General features: G+C 44.1%; 1 protein-coding gene across 1 annotated transcript; it reads right to left on the bottom strand.

Moving 5' to 3' along the window:
- Positions 1 to 9,833: 9,833 nt before the first annotated feature.
- On the bottom strand, positions 9,834 to 18,083 carry LOC138975875 (uncharacterized). The gene is made up of 2 exons (XM_070348650.1): positions 10,127 to 18,083; positions 9,834 to 10,073 (listed from the first exon to the last, which is right to left on the bottom strand). Exon 1 carries the CDS (start codon positions 16,719 to 16,721, stop codon positions 14,766 to 14,768), a length of 1,956 nt encoding a protein of 651 aa, XP_070204751.1. The 5' UTR covers positions 16,722 to 18,083; the 3' UTR covers positions 9,834 to 10,073; positions 10,127 to 14,765.
- Positions 18,084 to 18,584: the final 501 nt, after the last annotated feature.

Genomic DNA, 18,584 nt, shown 5'->3' with positions numbered 1-18,584 from the left:
AAATTGTTCATTAACACTTCTAATTTTGGATTTACATGGACCAACTATATGCCAGGATAATAGTTGTGAATAAGTGTAGAGTCAGCATTACACCGTAATGTTGCAACAATGCGGAGCGAGCGATTTGTCACAGTCTTCCCTGACTACCAAAGTTACACTCCCGATTCATTTTGTTGTCTTGTTGTAGCGTCGTGGTAGGGTGAATATGTTATGACTCTCTCGTTGAGCCTTGACCCCAAACAATTATGACCACTTCCGTGTGTTGTCTTTTTCAAGGGACTTACCTATGACACTGCAAAGTTAAGATGAACCAAAATACGTGTCACACAAACGCGTACGCGCACACGCATGAGAGCGTACACACACGCACGTGCGCGCGCTCATACACACACATTCACACAGACACAGACACAGACATAGACACACACACACACACACACACACACACAAACACACACACACAAACACAAGCACACACACACATGCACGTACACATGTACGTGCACGCGTACACACACGCACACACACACACACACACACACACACACACACACACACACACACAGAAATAACAGAAACAAAGACCGACAGATCGACCAACAGACAGACAGCGACAGACAGACAGACAGACAGACAGCCAGACAGACAGAATTAGACGTTGTCTCTTCAATAACTTGAATCGAACACTGGGCAAGCAAACACACTCTCACACCTTTTCTTGACAAAACAATTAAATAAATACCACAAAGGTTAATAACTTAACTCTGTGTATTTGCGCAGTATACAGTATACAAATCAATATCATAAAGGATGCACATTACAAAATGTGAGTCATGTACAAATAGCAGAATTATCCAACATTATATTTTAAACACAGACAACATATGGTCAACATTCCATTTCTCAACATAAGCAATACATAACAAACATTTCTTCATAGTCGGTGTTGTTCGTGTAAACAATAATAACAATTCAGATATTGGACTCTTTTAGGTCACAATACAAAGGTGTTAGCATAAAGCATACATATACGATGTACGTAATATACGGTTTTTATCTCAAGGTTTACAAAGATTCATTTTCATAATACCGTACAGAACACTGCAAGCAGCTTTGGACTATATGCAAGTCGTGACACAAACTGAAGAGTGTACACTTTCAAATATTATACTCTATCGTTGTTCTAGATAAACAAACCAGTGGTTGGAAACCTACCCTGGGCAAGCTTATATTGTGAGACAAACATAATACGCGGTATGTATACACGCTACTTTTTTTTCTCTCCTGTACGAGGGTTTTCAGCAAGACACAAGGGAAGTTGGTAACAGCTTTGATTTTTGTGTTTCTCCATTCCCTTCTCCTCTTTCCATTCCACCCTCGACCTTCCTGTTTCACTCTGAAAATAATTTGATTTTGGAAGAAAGAGAAAGGAAGGATAAGAGAGAGAGAGAAAGGGGGATGGGGGGTGGGAGAGAGAGAGAGAGAGAGAGAGAGAGAGAGAGAGAGGGGTGAGAGAGAGAGAGAGAGAGAGAGCGAGAGAGGGGGGAGGGGAGAGCGAAAGCGAGTGATACTGATTGATAAGATACGATAAATGTGTATAAATCATTAGAGAGAGAGAGAGAGAGAGAGAGAGAGAGAGAGAGAGAGAGAGAGAGAGAGAGAGAGAGAGAGAGAGAGAGAGAGAGAGAGAGAGAGAGAGAGATGTAAAGCTGAACTCAGCTTTTTTTTTTATGAACACTAGACCAAAAGAGAAAAAAGAAATATCATGCACAGTTTTAACAAAAGGACAACAAAAACGTTGCAAGATGCCTTGATCTTTACGGGACAGTCTCCATGTCTCCCTCTTGGCCGAGATGCTCTTTCTCAACTCTGTGTCTTGAGGCTAATCCTTCTGTGCTTTAAAAGTCATCTTCTCGAAAACATGCCCGTGTATATTTTTCCCCCCTTTTTTCCTCCTCCTCCTCCATTTTTTTCTATCTCTTTTCTCTCTTTCTCTTTGTTTTTTTGTTTGTTTGTGGTTGAGCTATTTCAGGTTCAAACCTGGCTAGCCGAGCAGAGATACAAAGTGTTTCAACTCTGGACAGACGGACCAGACGCCGGAGGAGATGGGGTGCGGGGGTGGGGGGTGGGGTGCGGGGGTGGGGAAAAGGCGAGGAGTCAAACGGGCAATGTAGATGATGATGGGAGTGAAATAAGAAGAGAGAGAGAGAGATAGAGAGAGAGAGAGAGAGAGAGAGAGAGAGTGAGAGAGAGAGCTGACTGATATTTAATTTACAAGAAGTGAGTGAGAGAGCAAGAGAGGGAAAGACATACAGACAGACAGACAGACATACAGAGAGCTAGACACACAGAGGGAAAACTGGTTTTCATCCTCATACTCGGGTGACCCCGGGAGTTCCCAGGGCGACGCCAAACAGTTTTGACAAAATCGGCTGTTGAGTTTCGGGATATTGACGTTTGTGCAGGCTGAACTTTTTCTACAGTTTCTGAGCTGGGGCAGATACAGAAGCCAGCCGTCTGGCCTGTGGCGTGTTTTTTGTCCCCCTACAAAAACTACGTGTCTTTTGGGAAACGTCAACTACAGTCCATCTCCGTGAACAATACGAGTAGGATTCACGCACCAAAATTGAAAGTGGTTGGACGAGACTAACTCTGTATGGAGAACACAGGGAAATATATCTGTGAATTGGGAATGGGTAGGTGGGGGTGGTATTTTAATTTAAAGTCAACCCTTAAACTCTCAAAACAGCAATCTTCTTGTGTCCTTTGTGTATTTCGGTGGATATTGACCGAACCGTAGTTTTGAACTCGCGAAAAGAAAGAGAGAAGACCAAGAAACAAGTCGCGTAAGGCGAAAATACAATATTTAGTCAAGTAGCTGTCGAACTCACAGAATGAAACGCAATGCCATTTTACTCGTAGCATCGTCAGGCCACCGCTCATGGCAAAGGCAGTGAAATTGACAAGAAGAGCGGGGTAGTAGTTGCGCTAAGAAGGATAGCACGCTTTTCTGTACCTCTCTTTGTTTTAACTTTCTGAGCGTGTTTTTAATCCAAACATATCATATCTATATGTTTTTGGAATCAGGAACCGACAAGGAATAAGATGAAAGGGTTTTTAAATTGATTTCGACAATTTAATTTTGATAATAATTTTTATATATTTAATTTTCAGAGCTTGTTTTTAATCCGAATATAACATATTTATATGTTTTTGGAATCAGCAAATGATGGAGAATAAGATAAACGTAAATTTGGATCGTTTTATAAATTTTTATTTTTTTTTACAATTTTCCGATTTTTAATGACCAAAGTCATTAATTAATTTTTAAGCCACCAAGCTGAAATGCAATACCGAACCCCGGGCTTTGTCGAAGATTACTTGACCAAAATTTGAACCAATTTGGTTGAAAAATGAGGGCGTGACAGTGCCGCCTCAACTTTCACGAAAAGCCGGATATGACGTCATCAAAGACATTTATCAAAAAAATGAAAAAAACGTTCGGGGATTTCATACCCAGGAACTCTCATGTCAAATTTCATAAAGATCGGTCCAGTAGTTTTGTCTGAATCGCTCTACACACACACACAGACACACAGACACACATACAGACACACGCACATACACCACGACCCTCGTTTCGATTCCCCCTCGATGTTAAAATATTTAGTCAAAACTTGACTAAATATAAAAAGAAAGAAAGAAAGAAAAAATACAAACGAAAGGAAGAAGAGAGAAAGAAAGAAAGAAAAAGTAAACGAACATATAAAAAAAAACACGAAAGCATGAAAGACAGTCTGACAGAATGGAAGAATGACGAAGAAAGAATAAAAGATCGATTAAAAGCGAGGAAGAAAGGAAAGTAAAAACAAAGTTCACCCCCAACCATGGCACACACACTGTAATCCTGGCTTTCTGTCCGCCCCCTGTTTACAGGAAAGAGCGACACAGACGCAGAAGAAGAAACAGGGAGGGGCAGGGAGAGCCGATCGACTGCAGACAGGGTTTGTTTTCAAAGATCTCACATTTTTTTTTCACAGACGGAACAAAAGATCTGGGACTTTAAAGGGACGCATTTTCTCAAGAGAAAACGATAAAAAAAGAATTGTATCGCAAAACAAGTTTTAAAATTGATTAAAAAAAATTGTAATTCAATCAAGTTTGCGTTTTAATGAAACAGATCCTGTGATTGGTCAGAATGCCCCAACTCATTAAGAATTACAGGTCATTAATTGTCCATTTGTTAAAAAATAATAACAACCTGGTGGCGAGGCGCATTGATACAGCCTAAACTAGTCTCGGTTAGCTTTGAGGGTCATTTTACAAGTAGGAAATATGAAGGCCAACGAAATACCGAGACCATAAGGTATGCGAAGTGATGACGTCGAATACGTGACGTAAGTTGATGCATGAATTCTTCCGGACTACGTCAGTCAATTCCAAAGATCGCTTTTGTGATGAAAAGAATTTGTTTTAGAGTTTGCTGTCCAGAAACCCGTCAAAAAAGAAGGGAAAATGTGTGTGAAAGAAAACAAAACAGGAGCAGAGTGATACGATAGGAATACAGAGACATATTTCTTGGGATTTGACCCTTGCAGGTAGGTAGACTAAAAGTAGTGTGTGAACAGAACAGAACCAGTTCTGTCTGTTTACAACCGCATGAAAGCAGGAAAGAGATCGTCGTCAGATTGAATTACAATAACATTAACATGCTTCCATTTGAAACTTCTCGGTCTTCATCGTGGATTGACGCCCTCCCAAAGTCTAATTGAAGCCCTCCGTCGCTTCGCTCCGTTCAATTAGCTTTTGTCGGGCGTCAATCCCCGATGAAGACCTCGAAGTTTCAAATGGAAGCATGTTAATGTGTAATTGTAATTCAATCAAGTTTGCGTTTTAATGAAACAGATCTTGTGATTGGTCAGAATGCCCCAACTCATTAAAAATTACCGGTGACTAATTGTCGATAGCCACTCGCTAAAAAATCCATTAACAACCTGCTGGTGAGGCGCATTGATACCGCCTGACTAGTCTCGGTTAGCTTTGAGGGTCATTGGAAATATGAAGGCCAACGAAATACCGAGACCATAAGGTATGCGAAGTGATGACGTCGAATACGTGACGTAAGTTGATGCATGAATTCTTCCGGACTACGTCAGTCAATTCCAAAGATCGCTTTTGTGATGAAAGAATTTGTTTTAGAGTTTGGTGTCCAGAAACCCGTCAAAAAAGAAGGGAAAATGTGTGTGAAAGAAAACAAAACAGGAGCAGAGTGATACGATAGGAATACAGAGACATATTTCTTGGGACTTGACCCTTGCAGGTAGGTGGACTGAAAGTAGTGTGTGAACAGAACAGAACCAATTCTGTCTGTTTACAACCGCATGAAAGCAGGAAAGAGATCGTCGTCAGATTGAATTACAATAACATTAACATGCTTCCATTTGAAACTTCTCGGTCTTCATCGTGGATTGACGCCCTCCCAACGTCTAATTGAAGCCCTCCGTCGCTTCGCTCCGTCGGGCTTCAATTAGCTTTTGTCGGGCGTCAATCCCCGATGAAGACCTCGAAGTTTCAAATGGAAGCATGTTAATGTGTAAATATAAGGTTTTGCAAGGGTTGTCTTTATATTAGGCCCAAAAAAAGTCTGTTTACGGTAACATAGGCAAAACAAATAGGGTCGGTAGGTCGGGATTTTTTTTCTTCCAAAAAACCCATATTTTTAAGTTATTTTGCCAAAAAACAGACTTTTTTTTTTTTCTCCCCCAAATGCCAAAAAAAAGTCTAGGGTCGCGCGAAAAAATAGGGTCGGTCGACGGGATACCGTAAACAGACAACAACAAAAAATTTTTTTTTGGGGGGGGGGCCTTACGGCTTATGTAAGTCTCTGATGGTGATACATTAATATAAGGTCACTGAGAACAAAATCAACAACTTGTGACAAGAAACCATGGCCAAGTTTGAAGGGTATACGCCCAGTATACGCCCGTCGTGGGGGTCCTTTCGGATGTTTTTCGGTGGGTTCATTCAGATCTTTTCGATACATTTGACAGACAAAACTTGAGCCCAGTGTACATCAATCACACGGCCAGAGAATACATAAAATAAGAACATAATATGCTTAAAATAGCAAAAAGCATTAAAGAAAAAAGACTGACACTTTTGTACCCATATATTCACCTACTCAAGTCTCACGACCTAGCCCTGACCTCCCTTATTCAAATATACTTTTGTGAAAGCAAGCCCCCAACACTCGACAGCTATGTAGCCCGCGTAGGCCTGAGAAAAAAGACTTTCAACCAGTTCAATGGTAAACTTTGTCCCTGTAAAAAGGATCTTTCTCTGGCAGGAAGGATTTACTGGTTAAAGTTTTATCCACGGTCTTCTGCGGGTGAAAAAGTAGGAAGGGGAGGGGAAGAGGATGAAGATAACATTGGGAAGGAGTAGGATAAAAAGAGTAATTTATGTAGCAGGAAAGATTTATCGATGAATGTTTCATCCACGGTTTCCAGAAGGAGAGAGAGGAGGTTGAAACGGAAGGGAAAAGAGGGGACAAAGATGAAGACCACATCGGGAATGAGTAGAAGACAACCAAGGAATTTCGGAGGCATGAAAGCGTTGTCGAGCAGTGTTTCATCTGCAACAGGGGAGTAAAAACGACAATGAGAAGGAAGACAGAAGGGGAAGAAGATTAAAGGCTGACATAGTCCTATTTAATAATTTTAATTACTTCCAGGGCTTTTCCCATCGTTGCGGGGATGTATAAATTAAGCTTCCTGCAAAGTTTTAGGTTTGAAGGCCTTACCAATTACGAGAAATAATTAATTCTTTATCAAGTTTATTGCTATGTTTAGGAACAGTTCTCCAGGACTTGGGCTATTTTTAGACCGTCAACACAGACAGTACAGCTTCGTCAATCCCCGCGTGAAGGAAATCGCTCACCTTCCACGTGCAAAACGTAGTGATATCGACACACCAGATTAGCGCGGTAGCGTATTGTGCTAAGCAGAAAAGCGCGCTTTTCTGTATTCTTGTTAACTTCGCAATTTCCGGAAAACATCCACTTTCACTTTGAGACTTTTCTGTTTACATTCGACACTATCAACACCATTTTGCAATACTGAAATAATTTTTTCTGTGTTCGAAAGCTACAGCCAATCGTTATTATATCCCCTTAGGTACAGTTTTATAACAATATTGGCACATGTAAACAATAGGAATTAATTAATCAGAACGCTACGAAAAGGGCAGCCTTTAAGAGGAAACCGCGAAGGAGTAGAAGAAAAAGTAAGCATTGCTTATGAGAGGGAAAACGCATGAATAAGTATCACACAGAAGGAGGATTAAACAAACAAAAAACGGCCAACAAACAAAGAGACGGGGATAGAAGCAGGTAGAGGTGACACCTAAAGGCACACCTCTTATTTTCTTGTTATCAAATCTAATAGCAATAATGACACAGCATTACTCATTGCTTGTGAGAGTGAAAACGCACGAATAAGACAGTGCTAAATATATGCTACAATGTAGCGAGGATGCTATGCTGTATTTTCTAATGTCATGATTTGTATATCGTGTGTGTGTGTGTGTGTGTGTGTGTGTGTGTGTGTGTGTGTGTGTGTGTGTGTGTGTGCGTGTGTTTATTGGAATTATAAAGCGCTTGGAGCTGTGAATTCGGGACTTGCGCTATAGAAAAGTGATTTATTATTATCATTATTATTATTATTATTATTATTATTACAATACGAGACAGAGGAACAGGCAGACGGAGAGAAACATGAGACCCCAAAAGGTAAAAATCTTGTTTTTTTTATTGATGTAAATTTTGGTTCTAGTCACAGCATCACCCACTATTTATGAGAGAGAATAAAACCAAATGAATAAGTATTACACACGTTTTACGATCATTACTATTGGATATGCATCAAACAACCCTCTCGCACACCCTCAACATATGAATACTTGTATGAATCAAAAGTCCATGATACATCACTTGTTTTGCATAAAAAAAAGATATATATATATAGCTTGTACTCTTAGCTGTCATGTTATTGTTGTGTGTATTTACAATCGAGGTCAAAGTAGAGAAGTATACCCGGAATTTACCAGATTAGCACGTCGTACAGGTGTGCGAACACACACAAAAACAGAATAGAAATAAACTCAAGAACATATATAAACACTTACTTTTTATATTCTTAAAATAAAAAATCTCAACAACAAAAACAATCGTAACATGCACTATTAAAGACAAACACCAGGCAAGCAGTTAAAGTGTTCTACACTACCATGGCTACCGCGTGTTACAGATACCTTCTTTCCAATGTAAAATGAACATGTATAACACCAAAGAAGATCTATCCATGCTTTTACATGTACTGATGGCCCACTTACACATACCAGGGACCTATATTAATATAGGTCTATGCACATACCAAACGTCTACATCCTCATCACTTTTACATGTACTGATGGCCCACTTACACATACCAAACGTCTACATCCTCATCACTTTCATATGCAGAGTTTGCTTGTTTGTTTTTTGTATGGTTGTATGTTTTTTGTTTAGCTTTTCTTTGTTTGCTTTCGTGATTTGTGTGTGTGTGTGTGTGTGTGTGTGTGTGTGTGTGTGTGTGTGTGTGTGTGTGTGTGTGTATGTGTGTGTGTATGTGTGTGTGTGTTTTGCGTGTGTGTGTGTGTGTGTGTGTGTGTGTGTGTGTGTGTGTGTGTGTGTGTGTGTGTGTGTGTTTAACTAATTGTGTAATTGACACCGATGTCTATCAGCGAAATTATTTCCGCAAAATATGATCATAACGCCGCACACAGGCTGTTGCTTTTCGGTATGTGTCCAAAGCGAAGGATGTTCTTATCCAATGGAAAGGCCTGGACAGCTATTTGTGATCAATTTCTTACAAAGAAAGGACGATGGCTTAAACACAACATGTTGAGGAAAGCAACAACAATGAGTACGCTCATACAGTTTGACGTTTTGTTTGAGGTCAGTCGTTAACACCTGTCCCACAAATACTGACGTGACACCCGTCCCGACAAAAAAGTTTTTGAAGGAGGAAGAAAAGTAGCTTGCGAGAAATGAGGAGTGCTGGGTGGGGGGTGGGGGCCCGTGGGGGGGGGGGGGGTGCGACTATTTGGGAGGAAAAGGTGGGAGCCCCACCATAGTGCATTGTCGTAGGTGAATGCTTGACACACTGGCTTTGTTTATATAATACTCGAAACACAATTCAGTATCGCAAATAAGTGTAAGTTTGTACACGGTAAAATAGCTTGCATTACTTCTTCCAGTTCCTACATTGACGCAGTTTTTGTGTGTGTTCTGAATACACTTGACAAAAACTGCGGTCAGCAGACGACTTTCTATAGAGCCAAAAGCCAAGTCGCCTGTGTGTTCCTTTGGAACGTTTAATCATTGTGAAAAAGAACTAGACTTGACGTTGTATTCAGCTTTCTCTGAGTCACTCTCAAAACAACTTCCCGTAGGACTAGAATGACAAAAATGACAGGCAGCATTATTCATAGCACACTCAAAGTGAAGCCTAGCACAGACGCTGGATTGGGACCCGACAAGGAAGCAAGCACACACACACACACACACCAAACATACACTCATTTACTCATGCACACACACACACACCAAACATACACTCACTTACTCATGCATACACACACACAAACACACACACCAAACTGACATACTCACTTACTCATGCACACACACAAACACACACAAACACACACCAAACATACTCACTCACTCATGCACACACACACACACACACACACACACACACACACACACACACACACAGAACAGCTTCAAAAACGAGAAAGGTCATGTATTGTCAACAAATAACACACCTTCGAACAGCTTGCTTCCACGCAAAAACAGTTGTCAACTTCAGTGATACCATTTTCTATGCAAACTACCGTTGATAACACTAATACAAAGTACACTTTAAAACCCGAACTCATGTTAAGAATACTGAGGAAGCGGAGAGATTTTGTAGTAGGTAGCACAAATGATATAATAGAATATTGGCATTCAGCAGAAAAAAGTTGTCCTGTACATCTCAGTGTATACAGCATAGTTCCACACGAAGCATTTATCCACAACAAATAGTGCTCATGTGTCTACTGCTTATACAACAAACCAAACAAAAACAAGTCTTTTCATATAAACAAATCGTTACAATCAAACAATATAAACGTTTGAAACATTATATTCTTGTCAGGAATGTCATCATTCAGCGTGTAACATAGTTCTTATTCAGGATAGTAACAATCGTTTCATGTACAAGTCACTACACGTGTTATGTTAATATCATGCATGCATTAATCACGACAGACAGTGACAGTGGAGACGTGACGAGGGTGAGCAGTAGTGACGTCATGATGACAGGTTTGTCCCAGCACCCGACCTCTATTTACCCAAAACAAGAGGAGACGGCAAACCGATGGAGGTTGTAGGCACAACTCTGAGTGTATGTGTACATAGTTATGTCAAAATTGAAATAAGTTTTACATGAGTGCATCTCTTTGACACAGTGCTACTCTGCTGTTGAAACGCGGGTAACTGTACAGGCCCAAAGACAAGTAGGAAAGCTAACTGCAGTCAGACGACCAGACAGACACGTACGGACGCACCTACGGACACCCCCCCCACACACACACACACACTTGCGAGCGTTTAACAAACACATTATCCAAATTCATGATATTAAAATGTTCAACTGGGGATGTAGAGGTTGCTGTTTAAGTTATTTGCATGCATGCGTGGCAACCGACATCGTTTCGTAACATGTTAACACTGTTCTGTCTCAACACTTCAAGAATGTGCTCTTGGGTGTTACAAAACTTTATCTCTGACTCTGAATCTAACTGTTTAACATTCGATATAGATGTTCAAAAATTAACAATAATATATATATATCAAAAAACACAAAGACAAAACATAGTTAACTACCACATCTCACTTTTGTGAAGCAAAAATGAAAATAAAAACAATGCTTCATTTCTGTCATGCTGTACTAAAAAAATAGTATCACTTCTGGTCACGCATGCGCGCGCCTTTACACTAGCTTGTATTCACATTCATGTATGTCTGTGTGATGGCGTACGTGTGCATCCATGCACAGAATAAACCAGTTAACAGAAGCATTGTTATGCAAGCAAAATTATACAACGTTCTCCACATGACATGTTTACATAAACAACAATATTGCGTCCCACTTTGTCATAATTACCTTTTAATTGGTATTTTCCCACGCAATTTTGTTTATACTTTTGGGGTTGGAACCTGGGAAAGCGAGTCCAGTAATAGGGCCTAACATCATCAGATGTTTCCTGCAGCAGTTTCCTTTCTCTCCCTGGGAAGCGCAGTAACACAAAAGTCCAGTATATCAGTCCGATATTTTTTCAATATTGTTCATTCTTTTGGGATCGGACCCTGGGAAAGAGTCCCATAAAAAAAACATGCTCAGTGTTTTCCTGCAGCGGTTTGCCTTTCTTGTGGGAAGAGCAGTGACACGAAAGTCCAGTATACGTCAGTCCAAAACGTTTCACTAAAACATTGTATCAGTTGATTCGTACCTTTGTGAAGCAGTTCTCTCATGTCAAGACTGCAAGGGTTAAGTCCACGGAACGGGTTCGTCATATCGGGCACTCACATACATGTCCCTTTGATCAATACATATCATATATATACGTTACACAAGTGTGTATACTCAAAGGAAAAACTAATAGAATGTATCTCAGGCTGTGGTAATTTGGCGTGCCAAATTTTAAGTTTAGGTTTTAAACCGTGTGTATCTTGGTTTTCTATACAAGGAAGCTCTGTTGTTTGTACCAAACTGGTGTGTGTGTGTTTGTGTGTGTGTGTGTGTGTGTGTGTGTGTGTGTGTGTGTGTGTGTGTGCCGGTTTGGGTACTTCAACGAACCATCACCTCACCGCACCCACCATGTCCCCTCCCCCCCCCCCCGCACACACCGAATAATTGCGCTAAGGGACACGTCACTATCGCCCCCCCTCCCCCTCACTTCAATTTCGCTCTAATTCAATACTGTTACATTTTTGTCACATTTTACAAACCTTGCCTAACAATACGCTTGGTTAGGCATTCGCCAATCATGCGCGAAACTTTAAACACAACACTCAGAGTGGTCAAGCCACTACACTAAAGCCTGCAGCTCTCTGATGGCGGAAATCATTTCTACGGATCGAAGAGCAAGAACGCGGAACGCGGATCACAAAACTCTATTGACGGTTTCTGTCAATCCTGGGCTAAATCTGCCAGCAATGTTCTGGGGGGGGGGGGGGGGGGGGGGAATCGAAGGTGCGTTCACGCCGCTCTCCCATGAAATCGATCCCAGGGCTAACACAATGTGTGCTTTCTGCGCTTCGATGCAATGTTACACTGCTCTTGATTAGGGACTGACACTGAACAGTGATTAACTCAACAAGGTTATTAAAGAATCTCCAACCACCTGTGAATTTTACGTTGTACAAGAGAATTACATGAATTTCTCCACACAAACAACCCTCAGCCCACCCCTTGGGATTTTACCGATAACAGAATGAAAATGGCAAATCTTTCTTTCTTTATTTGGTGTTTAACGTCGTTTTCAACCACGAAGGTTATATCGCGACGGGGAAAGGGGGGAGATGGGATAGAGCCACTTGTCAATTGTTTCTTGTTCACAAAAGCACTAATCAAACATTTACTCCAGGGGATTGCAACAAAATGGCAAATAGCAATGAAAAAAAATCAATAGCAAATTTACTTATTTAGTCGTGTCTCTTGTACGGTTGGAATGTTGTGTTTTTGCTTTTGGTGTGGTTATTGTTGTTGTTAACTTGTTGGTGTGGTTATTGTTGTTGTTAACTTGTTGGTGTGGGAGTGCTAACTCGCATGCTTGCTTGTTGCGTACAGCATTAATCAGTTTGAAACTAGGTCACAGCGTAGAAAGACCCTAAACAGGCAGCAACGACCCCACAGTGTGATCGAAACGTCAGTTCTTACTGGCTGAAAACAGCAAAACAACGTGTCACAATATCAGCACAGTGTGATCAACAACTGTTCTCAGATTTCACTGAATTCAAAATTGCATATAATCAACATAATTTATCTCATTCAACATTAGAAGAAGCTGGTCAACATTTTCAGTTAACTTCAACTTTCTCATCTTCCACACCGTCGTATTAAAACAGATCATTCAGCAATTACTGGTCACAGTAAAAGAAATACGCTGTAAAAAAAACACAAAAAAAACAAACCAGTCTACAAGCAAACAATACAGAACTTATAACTCCTTATCCACCTTTTCGCTCATGAACTTGCTGTTTTCAATCAACACAGCTCAAGCTTCATTCACTTCTTCGGTCACAGTTACGCTTAAAGCACCGCAAACATAGTCCACTGTTTCCCCGACTCGGACACAGTTATGCAACGTTTTAAACACTGCAGGTCAAACCTGGTTCACTTTTCCCGACACAGTTACGCTGCTTTCTAAACACCACAGGTCAAACCCGATCCACCTTTTACCGTCACACTAGTTACGTAGACTCCAAACAGTACAGGCCCAGATCCAGCTTTTCAGTCCGAGTCAATCAATCAATCAATATGAGGCTTATATCGCGCGTATTCCGTGGGTACAGTTCTAAGCGCAGGGATTTATTATTTATTTTTTTTAATTTTTATTTTATGCAATTTATATTGCGCACATATTCAAGGCGCAGTCACACTGGTCAAAAGACCCTTTGGTGTTGCTTGTTGCCACAGCGCATTCCATGCCTTTTCCTGTTTGTCCAGCGCTATTTTGATACAAGTCTTACCAGCTGAGATTATGGACCGCCACTTGTGTCCCTCTGACGCTAATCAGAAGAGACTTTCAGTCTGGTTTCTGCCACATACCAAACCTAATCCACCTTTTCGCATGGCGCGAGGGACTTCAGATAATTCGTGAAAGTCAAACAAACGAGTTCAGTGATAACTTCTGGCATTTCTTTTGCGCACAAAAACAGTTCTCACTTTTAGTTTAATATTAATTCGACTGTTCCTACCTCCTCTATAACGTGCCCAAACCAAGGTCAATGAAGCCATTTCGTTTCTTAAAACTAACCCCTAGTTTATTTCTTCTTGAAGCTGGAATTCGGATCAGTGGTATTCGTCTCTTGTGATGAAGGTAGAAGCGATCAGTGTGATTTCTGTTTCTGTAACTTGTACAAGAGTCCATCTCCAACTTCAGGTGAGCGTCTATGATAGCGTTCCTGTACATTTCACAAAAAACATGATTCCAGTTTGCACATATACTGGTAAAACGTTTTTCAGCTAAGGCACCCTCTTCTTCCTCGTGTATTTCATTGAAGCGTCCACCTACTTGTTACAACTCAACCCGGCTGAACAGACAGCATACTCCGACCTCTATACCCTTTTCATTGTATCTTGGTTATTACAAATGAACCCAGCTCAGCAAAGAGCCAAGTCCGCCAACTTCATCCTTACTGTATCTCTGCTGATCATTTTTCATTGAGTTGTATTACATAATGAGGCAGTAAGTACACAGCACGGTCTGTCATTGTCGTCCTTCCACCTGCATCACATAAATAAGAGTTGACTCATGTTCCCCTACAACGAGGCCAAGCTTTGTGAACACCTTGATCCGTCAACGCCATCCTTGTCCTTCGTATCTGGTTAGCGTTCACTTTATTATCTATCTCTTTAAGCTATCACTCACTTGTAACGGAGCGGCGCACCTCAGTACATCGTGAAGCCGTCCGTTTCGGTGCCACCCCCTCGCTGAGCCATGTGCTCGTTCAGGGAGTAAGCGTTGGCCATGTGCTCGGGGCCTCCCCGGCTCCCTTCTTCCGCCAGGCTCTTGGAGAAGGCGCGCTCGTGCCGGAACTGGTTCTCCAGCCGCCGGAAGTCACGTGGCATGCGCGGGTACTCGCCGCCGGGCGCCACCTCGGACGTGTAGCCCACGCTGTCGGTGGAGATGTCGCTGGGCACGCCGTACATGCGCTTGTCGGACTTCTTCTTCTCCTTCTTCCCCTTGCGGTTCTTCTTGCGGTCGTGCGACTTGCCCCGGTTTGCTTGGGGCGGCACAGACCGGGCCCGCTCCATCATGAAAGGCGGGTACGCAACAGGGCCGTACGGGTAGCGGGTGGGGTAGACGTAGTAGTCGTAAGGGTAGCCGGGAGGGGGTTGAGGCGGGAGGGGACCTCCCGGGAGCGTGGCGTAGCTGAGGTGAGGCGGAAGAGGCCCCCCATTCATCTCCTTGATGTGTCGCTGGCTGCGGTCAAACTGCTCCTTGCGGCTGACGCGAGGCCCTCCTCGCTCGTAGTCCGTGGGGGGCGTGTGAGGCCTGGAGCTGACGTCACTCGACCCGTCGGCGCCGTCCCCGTTGACCATCCGGCGTCCGTTCATCTCCCGGGGCGACCCGGGCGGCGAAGACGAGCCTGTGGAACCCCTGGAGGAAGAGTCAGAGCTGCGGCGTGGCGGGCGACGCCGGATGACGTAGGGCGCGTCAACCATGTGGGGCGGGTGCGGTGGCGGCAGGAAGACGTAGGGGTCCCCTCCGCGTCCTGCCATCATGGGGTGCTGGGGCACCATCATGGGGCGGGGGCGGAGGAGGGGCGGCGGGGGCGAAAAGAAGCGAGGCCTGATGACAGCGGCTGAAGGAGGCATGGCTCGCACCGGGATAAGGGTGCGGCCTGGGGGATGGGGCAAGGTCATGGCTCCTGAGACTGGATGATGGGGAGGAGGGGAGAGTGTGCCTTCGTACATGGACCTCCTGTCGGAGCCGGGGCGCGGGGACATGGCGTTGGGGGAGATGGCGGTCAGGCGCTCCTTCTCCCCGTCCATCACCCGCTCCACCGTATACGTCTTGATCTGCGTGTCCGGCGTCTTGTAGAAGTAGCCGTGGCGGGGCGGGGCCTCGTAGAACTCGGGTGCTACCCTCTGGCTGGTCTTGTCCGTCGACATGCTGGCTCCGGACACCGTCAGTCCGGCCACAAGCCTGACCGGGTGCTCGCCCTCAGGACCGGCCACAGGGGGGGAGGCCCTGGTGCTGATCCCTGACGTGGAGGCAGCCGACCTCATCGTGTTGGTCTCGAAACTACGAGGTGACATTGACAACGGCTCGTGGTTGTGGGAGTGGGAGGGGTGGGAGTGGTGGTGGTGGTGGACGACGGCGGGGGGTGGGGGCGTGGCACCGTTGATCTTGCCCTTGATGACGCGGTCGGCGTAGGAGGTGACCTGCACGAGCTCCAGGGCGTCCTTGGAGGAGGTGCAGATAAAGCCGTGACACTCCAGGATCTTGCGGCCCTCCGTGCGCCGCGTGATGGTGGTGAAGATGGCGGGCCGCTTGGCGTTGGTGCCTCCAGCCTGGGGGGAGGACAGAGACATGAACTGGTGCGTCCTCTCCCCCGTGCTGCCGTTCACCTTGGTCACGCACCGCACGGCGGCGCACAGCGTCAGGGACGAGATGGGGAAGAAGAGGATGCGGCCCGGGTCGCTGACGTACTGCAGCGTGATGCCGCTGGGCACGATGGACAGGAAGGCCAGGACGCCTTGCACGGCCGCGTCATCGTCCACCGGGTAGCGCTCCAGCAGCGGCTTCTGAACGCCATCCAGGCCGTCTGCCGATTCTAGGGGGACCGCGCTGCCGATGTACAACACCCGTTTCCGGATCAGTTCTTTTTCCTGCACCATGATGGCTGATTCAACAAGCCCCCACGCCTACCGTCTGTCTTAACTGTGCAGCGAACTACCAGAGGCCAGGGCGTTGGCCGGGTGGCAGCTACCCGCTGTTCCCTCCTGGCTACTCAGTCTACCTTATCTACAGGATCTCCCGTACACACACGCACACAAAAAGAAAGTAGCGGGTCCTATGTGGAGCGACCCCGAGCCTAATGGTGGTGCTAAAGTTGGCACTTACTTCCCGCGGTCACTGGCTACTTTATCTTATCACTGTGCAAATGTTAAGTCTCTCGCAGCCTCCACATGTTCATGTTTGACCAAGTAATCTCGCTTTCTCGCACCACACATACGCCGAGGAAGGGGAAGTTTAACCTCTTGGTATTTCGCTAAACACCGAAACTTTAAGGCCGCGGTTAATGGTTGCTCACACAAACTTCTGGAAGACACTTCAAATCATATGCCTGCGAGAACAGAGAGAGGTGCCGATAAGCAGTAATAATCCTAGCAGTATGTGCCGATATCTTGCCTCAAGCACAATCCAGTTCGATAAGGCACTTGATGTACTCACAGTTGTATGTGTACACAGTTTTATTTCCGGGTACGTGTGTTCGCAGGTTTACGAACACAGCAGAAACAAATAGGCAATACTCCAGGGTTTTCAAAATAAAGATCGAAGCCGTAAGCTCCGTCTCGTGTTGACACTAACACAACTGACTGTAATCCTGCTGTTCTTGTCGTCACACACTTTTCACACACCCCCAAAACACAACCAGTTCTCCTTCAACATCTGGGAAGAATTCACCATGAAAGAAAACTTTCTACTCCGAAAAAAAAAACCAAAAACAGTCCAGGTGAAACTTTCACGCGAGAGAACTCAAAATAGTGCCACCAGCGACTCAAAATCACGACACAAACACATCCACCCTGTGAAAGAAGTACCGGGTGTGTCCACCAACCCACCAACTTGAGAGGCGCTCCCGAAAAACGTTGTGCACTCAGGTAATAACAGGGCCGCGCACCGCTCCACAGGTATTTTGCCGTCAAGCTACAGGAATACACACAGACTGAATTGCACACAGAGGGCGGTTTCAGTGGCCAGCAGGGACACTCGCAGAGAAAGAGCGCGCGAGCCGTGGAAAGCGGGCGACACTCGCGACACACACACACACACACGCTCTACTCACTCAACGCTCACTACGAAGCCCAAAACCGCTTCTTGCGTTGACAGCGGACGACCAGTTAACTGCTGCGGCCCTCTCTCTCTTTCTCTCTCTCTCGCTCTCTCTCTCTCTCTCTCTCTCTCTCTCTCTCTCTCTTTGAAACGCCAGGTAAACGCAGGGAGAGGGACACGCAGGCTGTCACAGCGTGAAACAGAGCTTGCAGTGAAGGTAGGTAATACGGCTTTGACAAAGTGACTGCCACTTGAACGGTCTCGCTGTGTGTCTCTCTCTTTCGCTCTGTCTTTCATGCCCTTTTTTGGGGATTTTGAGCACACCCTGAGGTGGTTTTGTGGAAAGACACCTAACTCTGATACCTGGTAGAATGTGCTGAGTGTAAGTAAAAAAGCAGGTGTTGTATACTTTAATAAATAAAATATCTTCTTCTTCTTGTCGATCACACATAGATAAACTAGCAAATCCAATCAGTTAGTTCAACATTGATGATCCTCCAAAATCAATGGTCAAATCACTTTGAACATTGGACGAAATATTTTTTAAATCAATTAATCAATCGACCAATTAATCTATCATTCAATCGATCTGTAAATCAATTATCTAGAATTAAAAGTGTGCCAGATTCGTAAATTAACAAAGAGTGTCCAGACTATCCGCAACTATTTTTTTGTCGTGGTGCAAATATTGTCCTTTTCATCTA

This window comes from Littorina saxatilis, linkage group LG9 (assembly GCF_037325665.1).
Source record: "Littorina saxatilis isolate snail1 linkage group LG9, US_GU_Lsax_2.0, whole genome shotgun sequence".
NCBI classification, from domain to species: domain Eukaryota; kingdom Metazoa; phylum Mollusca; class Gastropoda; order Littorinimorpha; family Littorinidae; genus Littorina; species Littorina saxatilis.
Note: the sequence above shows the minus strand (reverse complement) of the source record. Positions and strands in the feature narration are given on the sequence as shown.

Coding starts and splice junctions, on each gene's coding strand:
- LOC138975875 (XM_070348650.1), bottom strand. CDS start 16,721: ATGGTGCAGGAAAAAGAACTGATCCGGAAACGGGTGTTGTACATCGGC.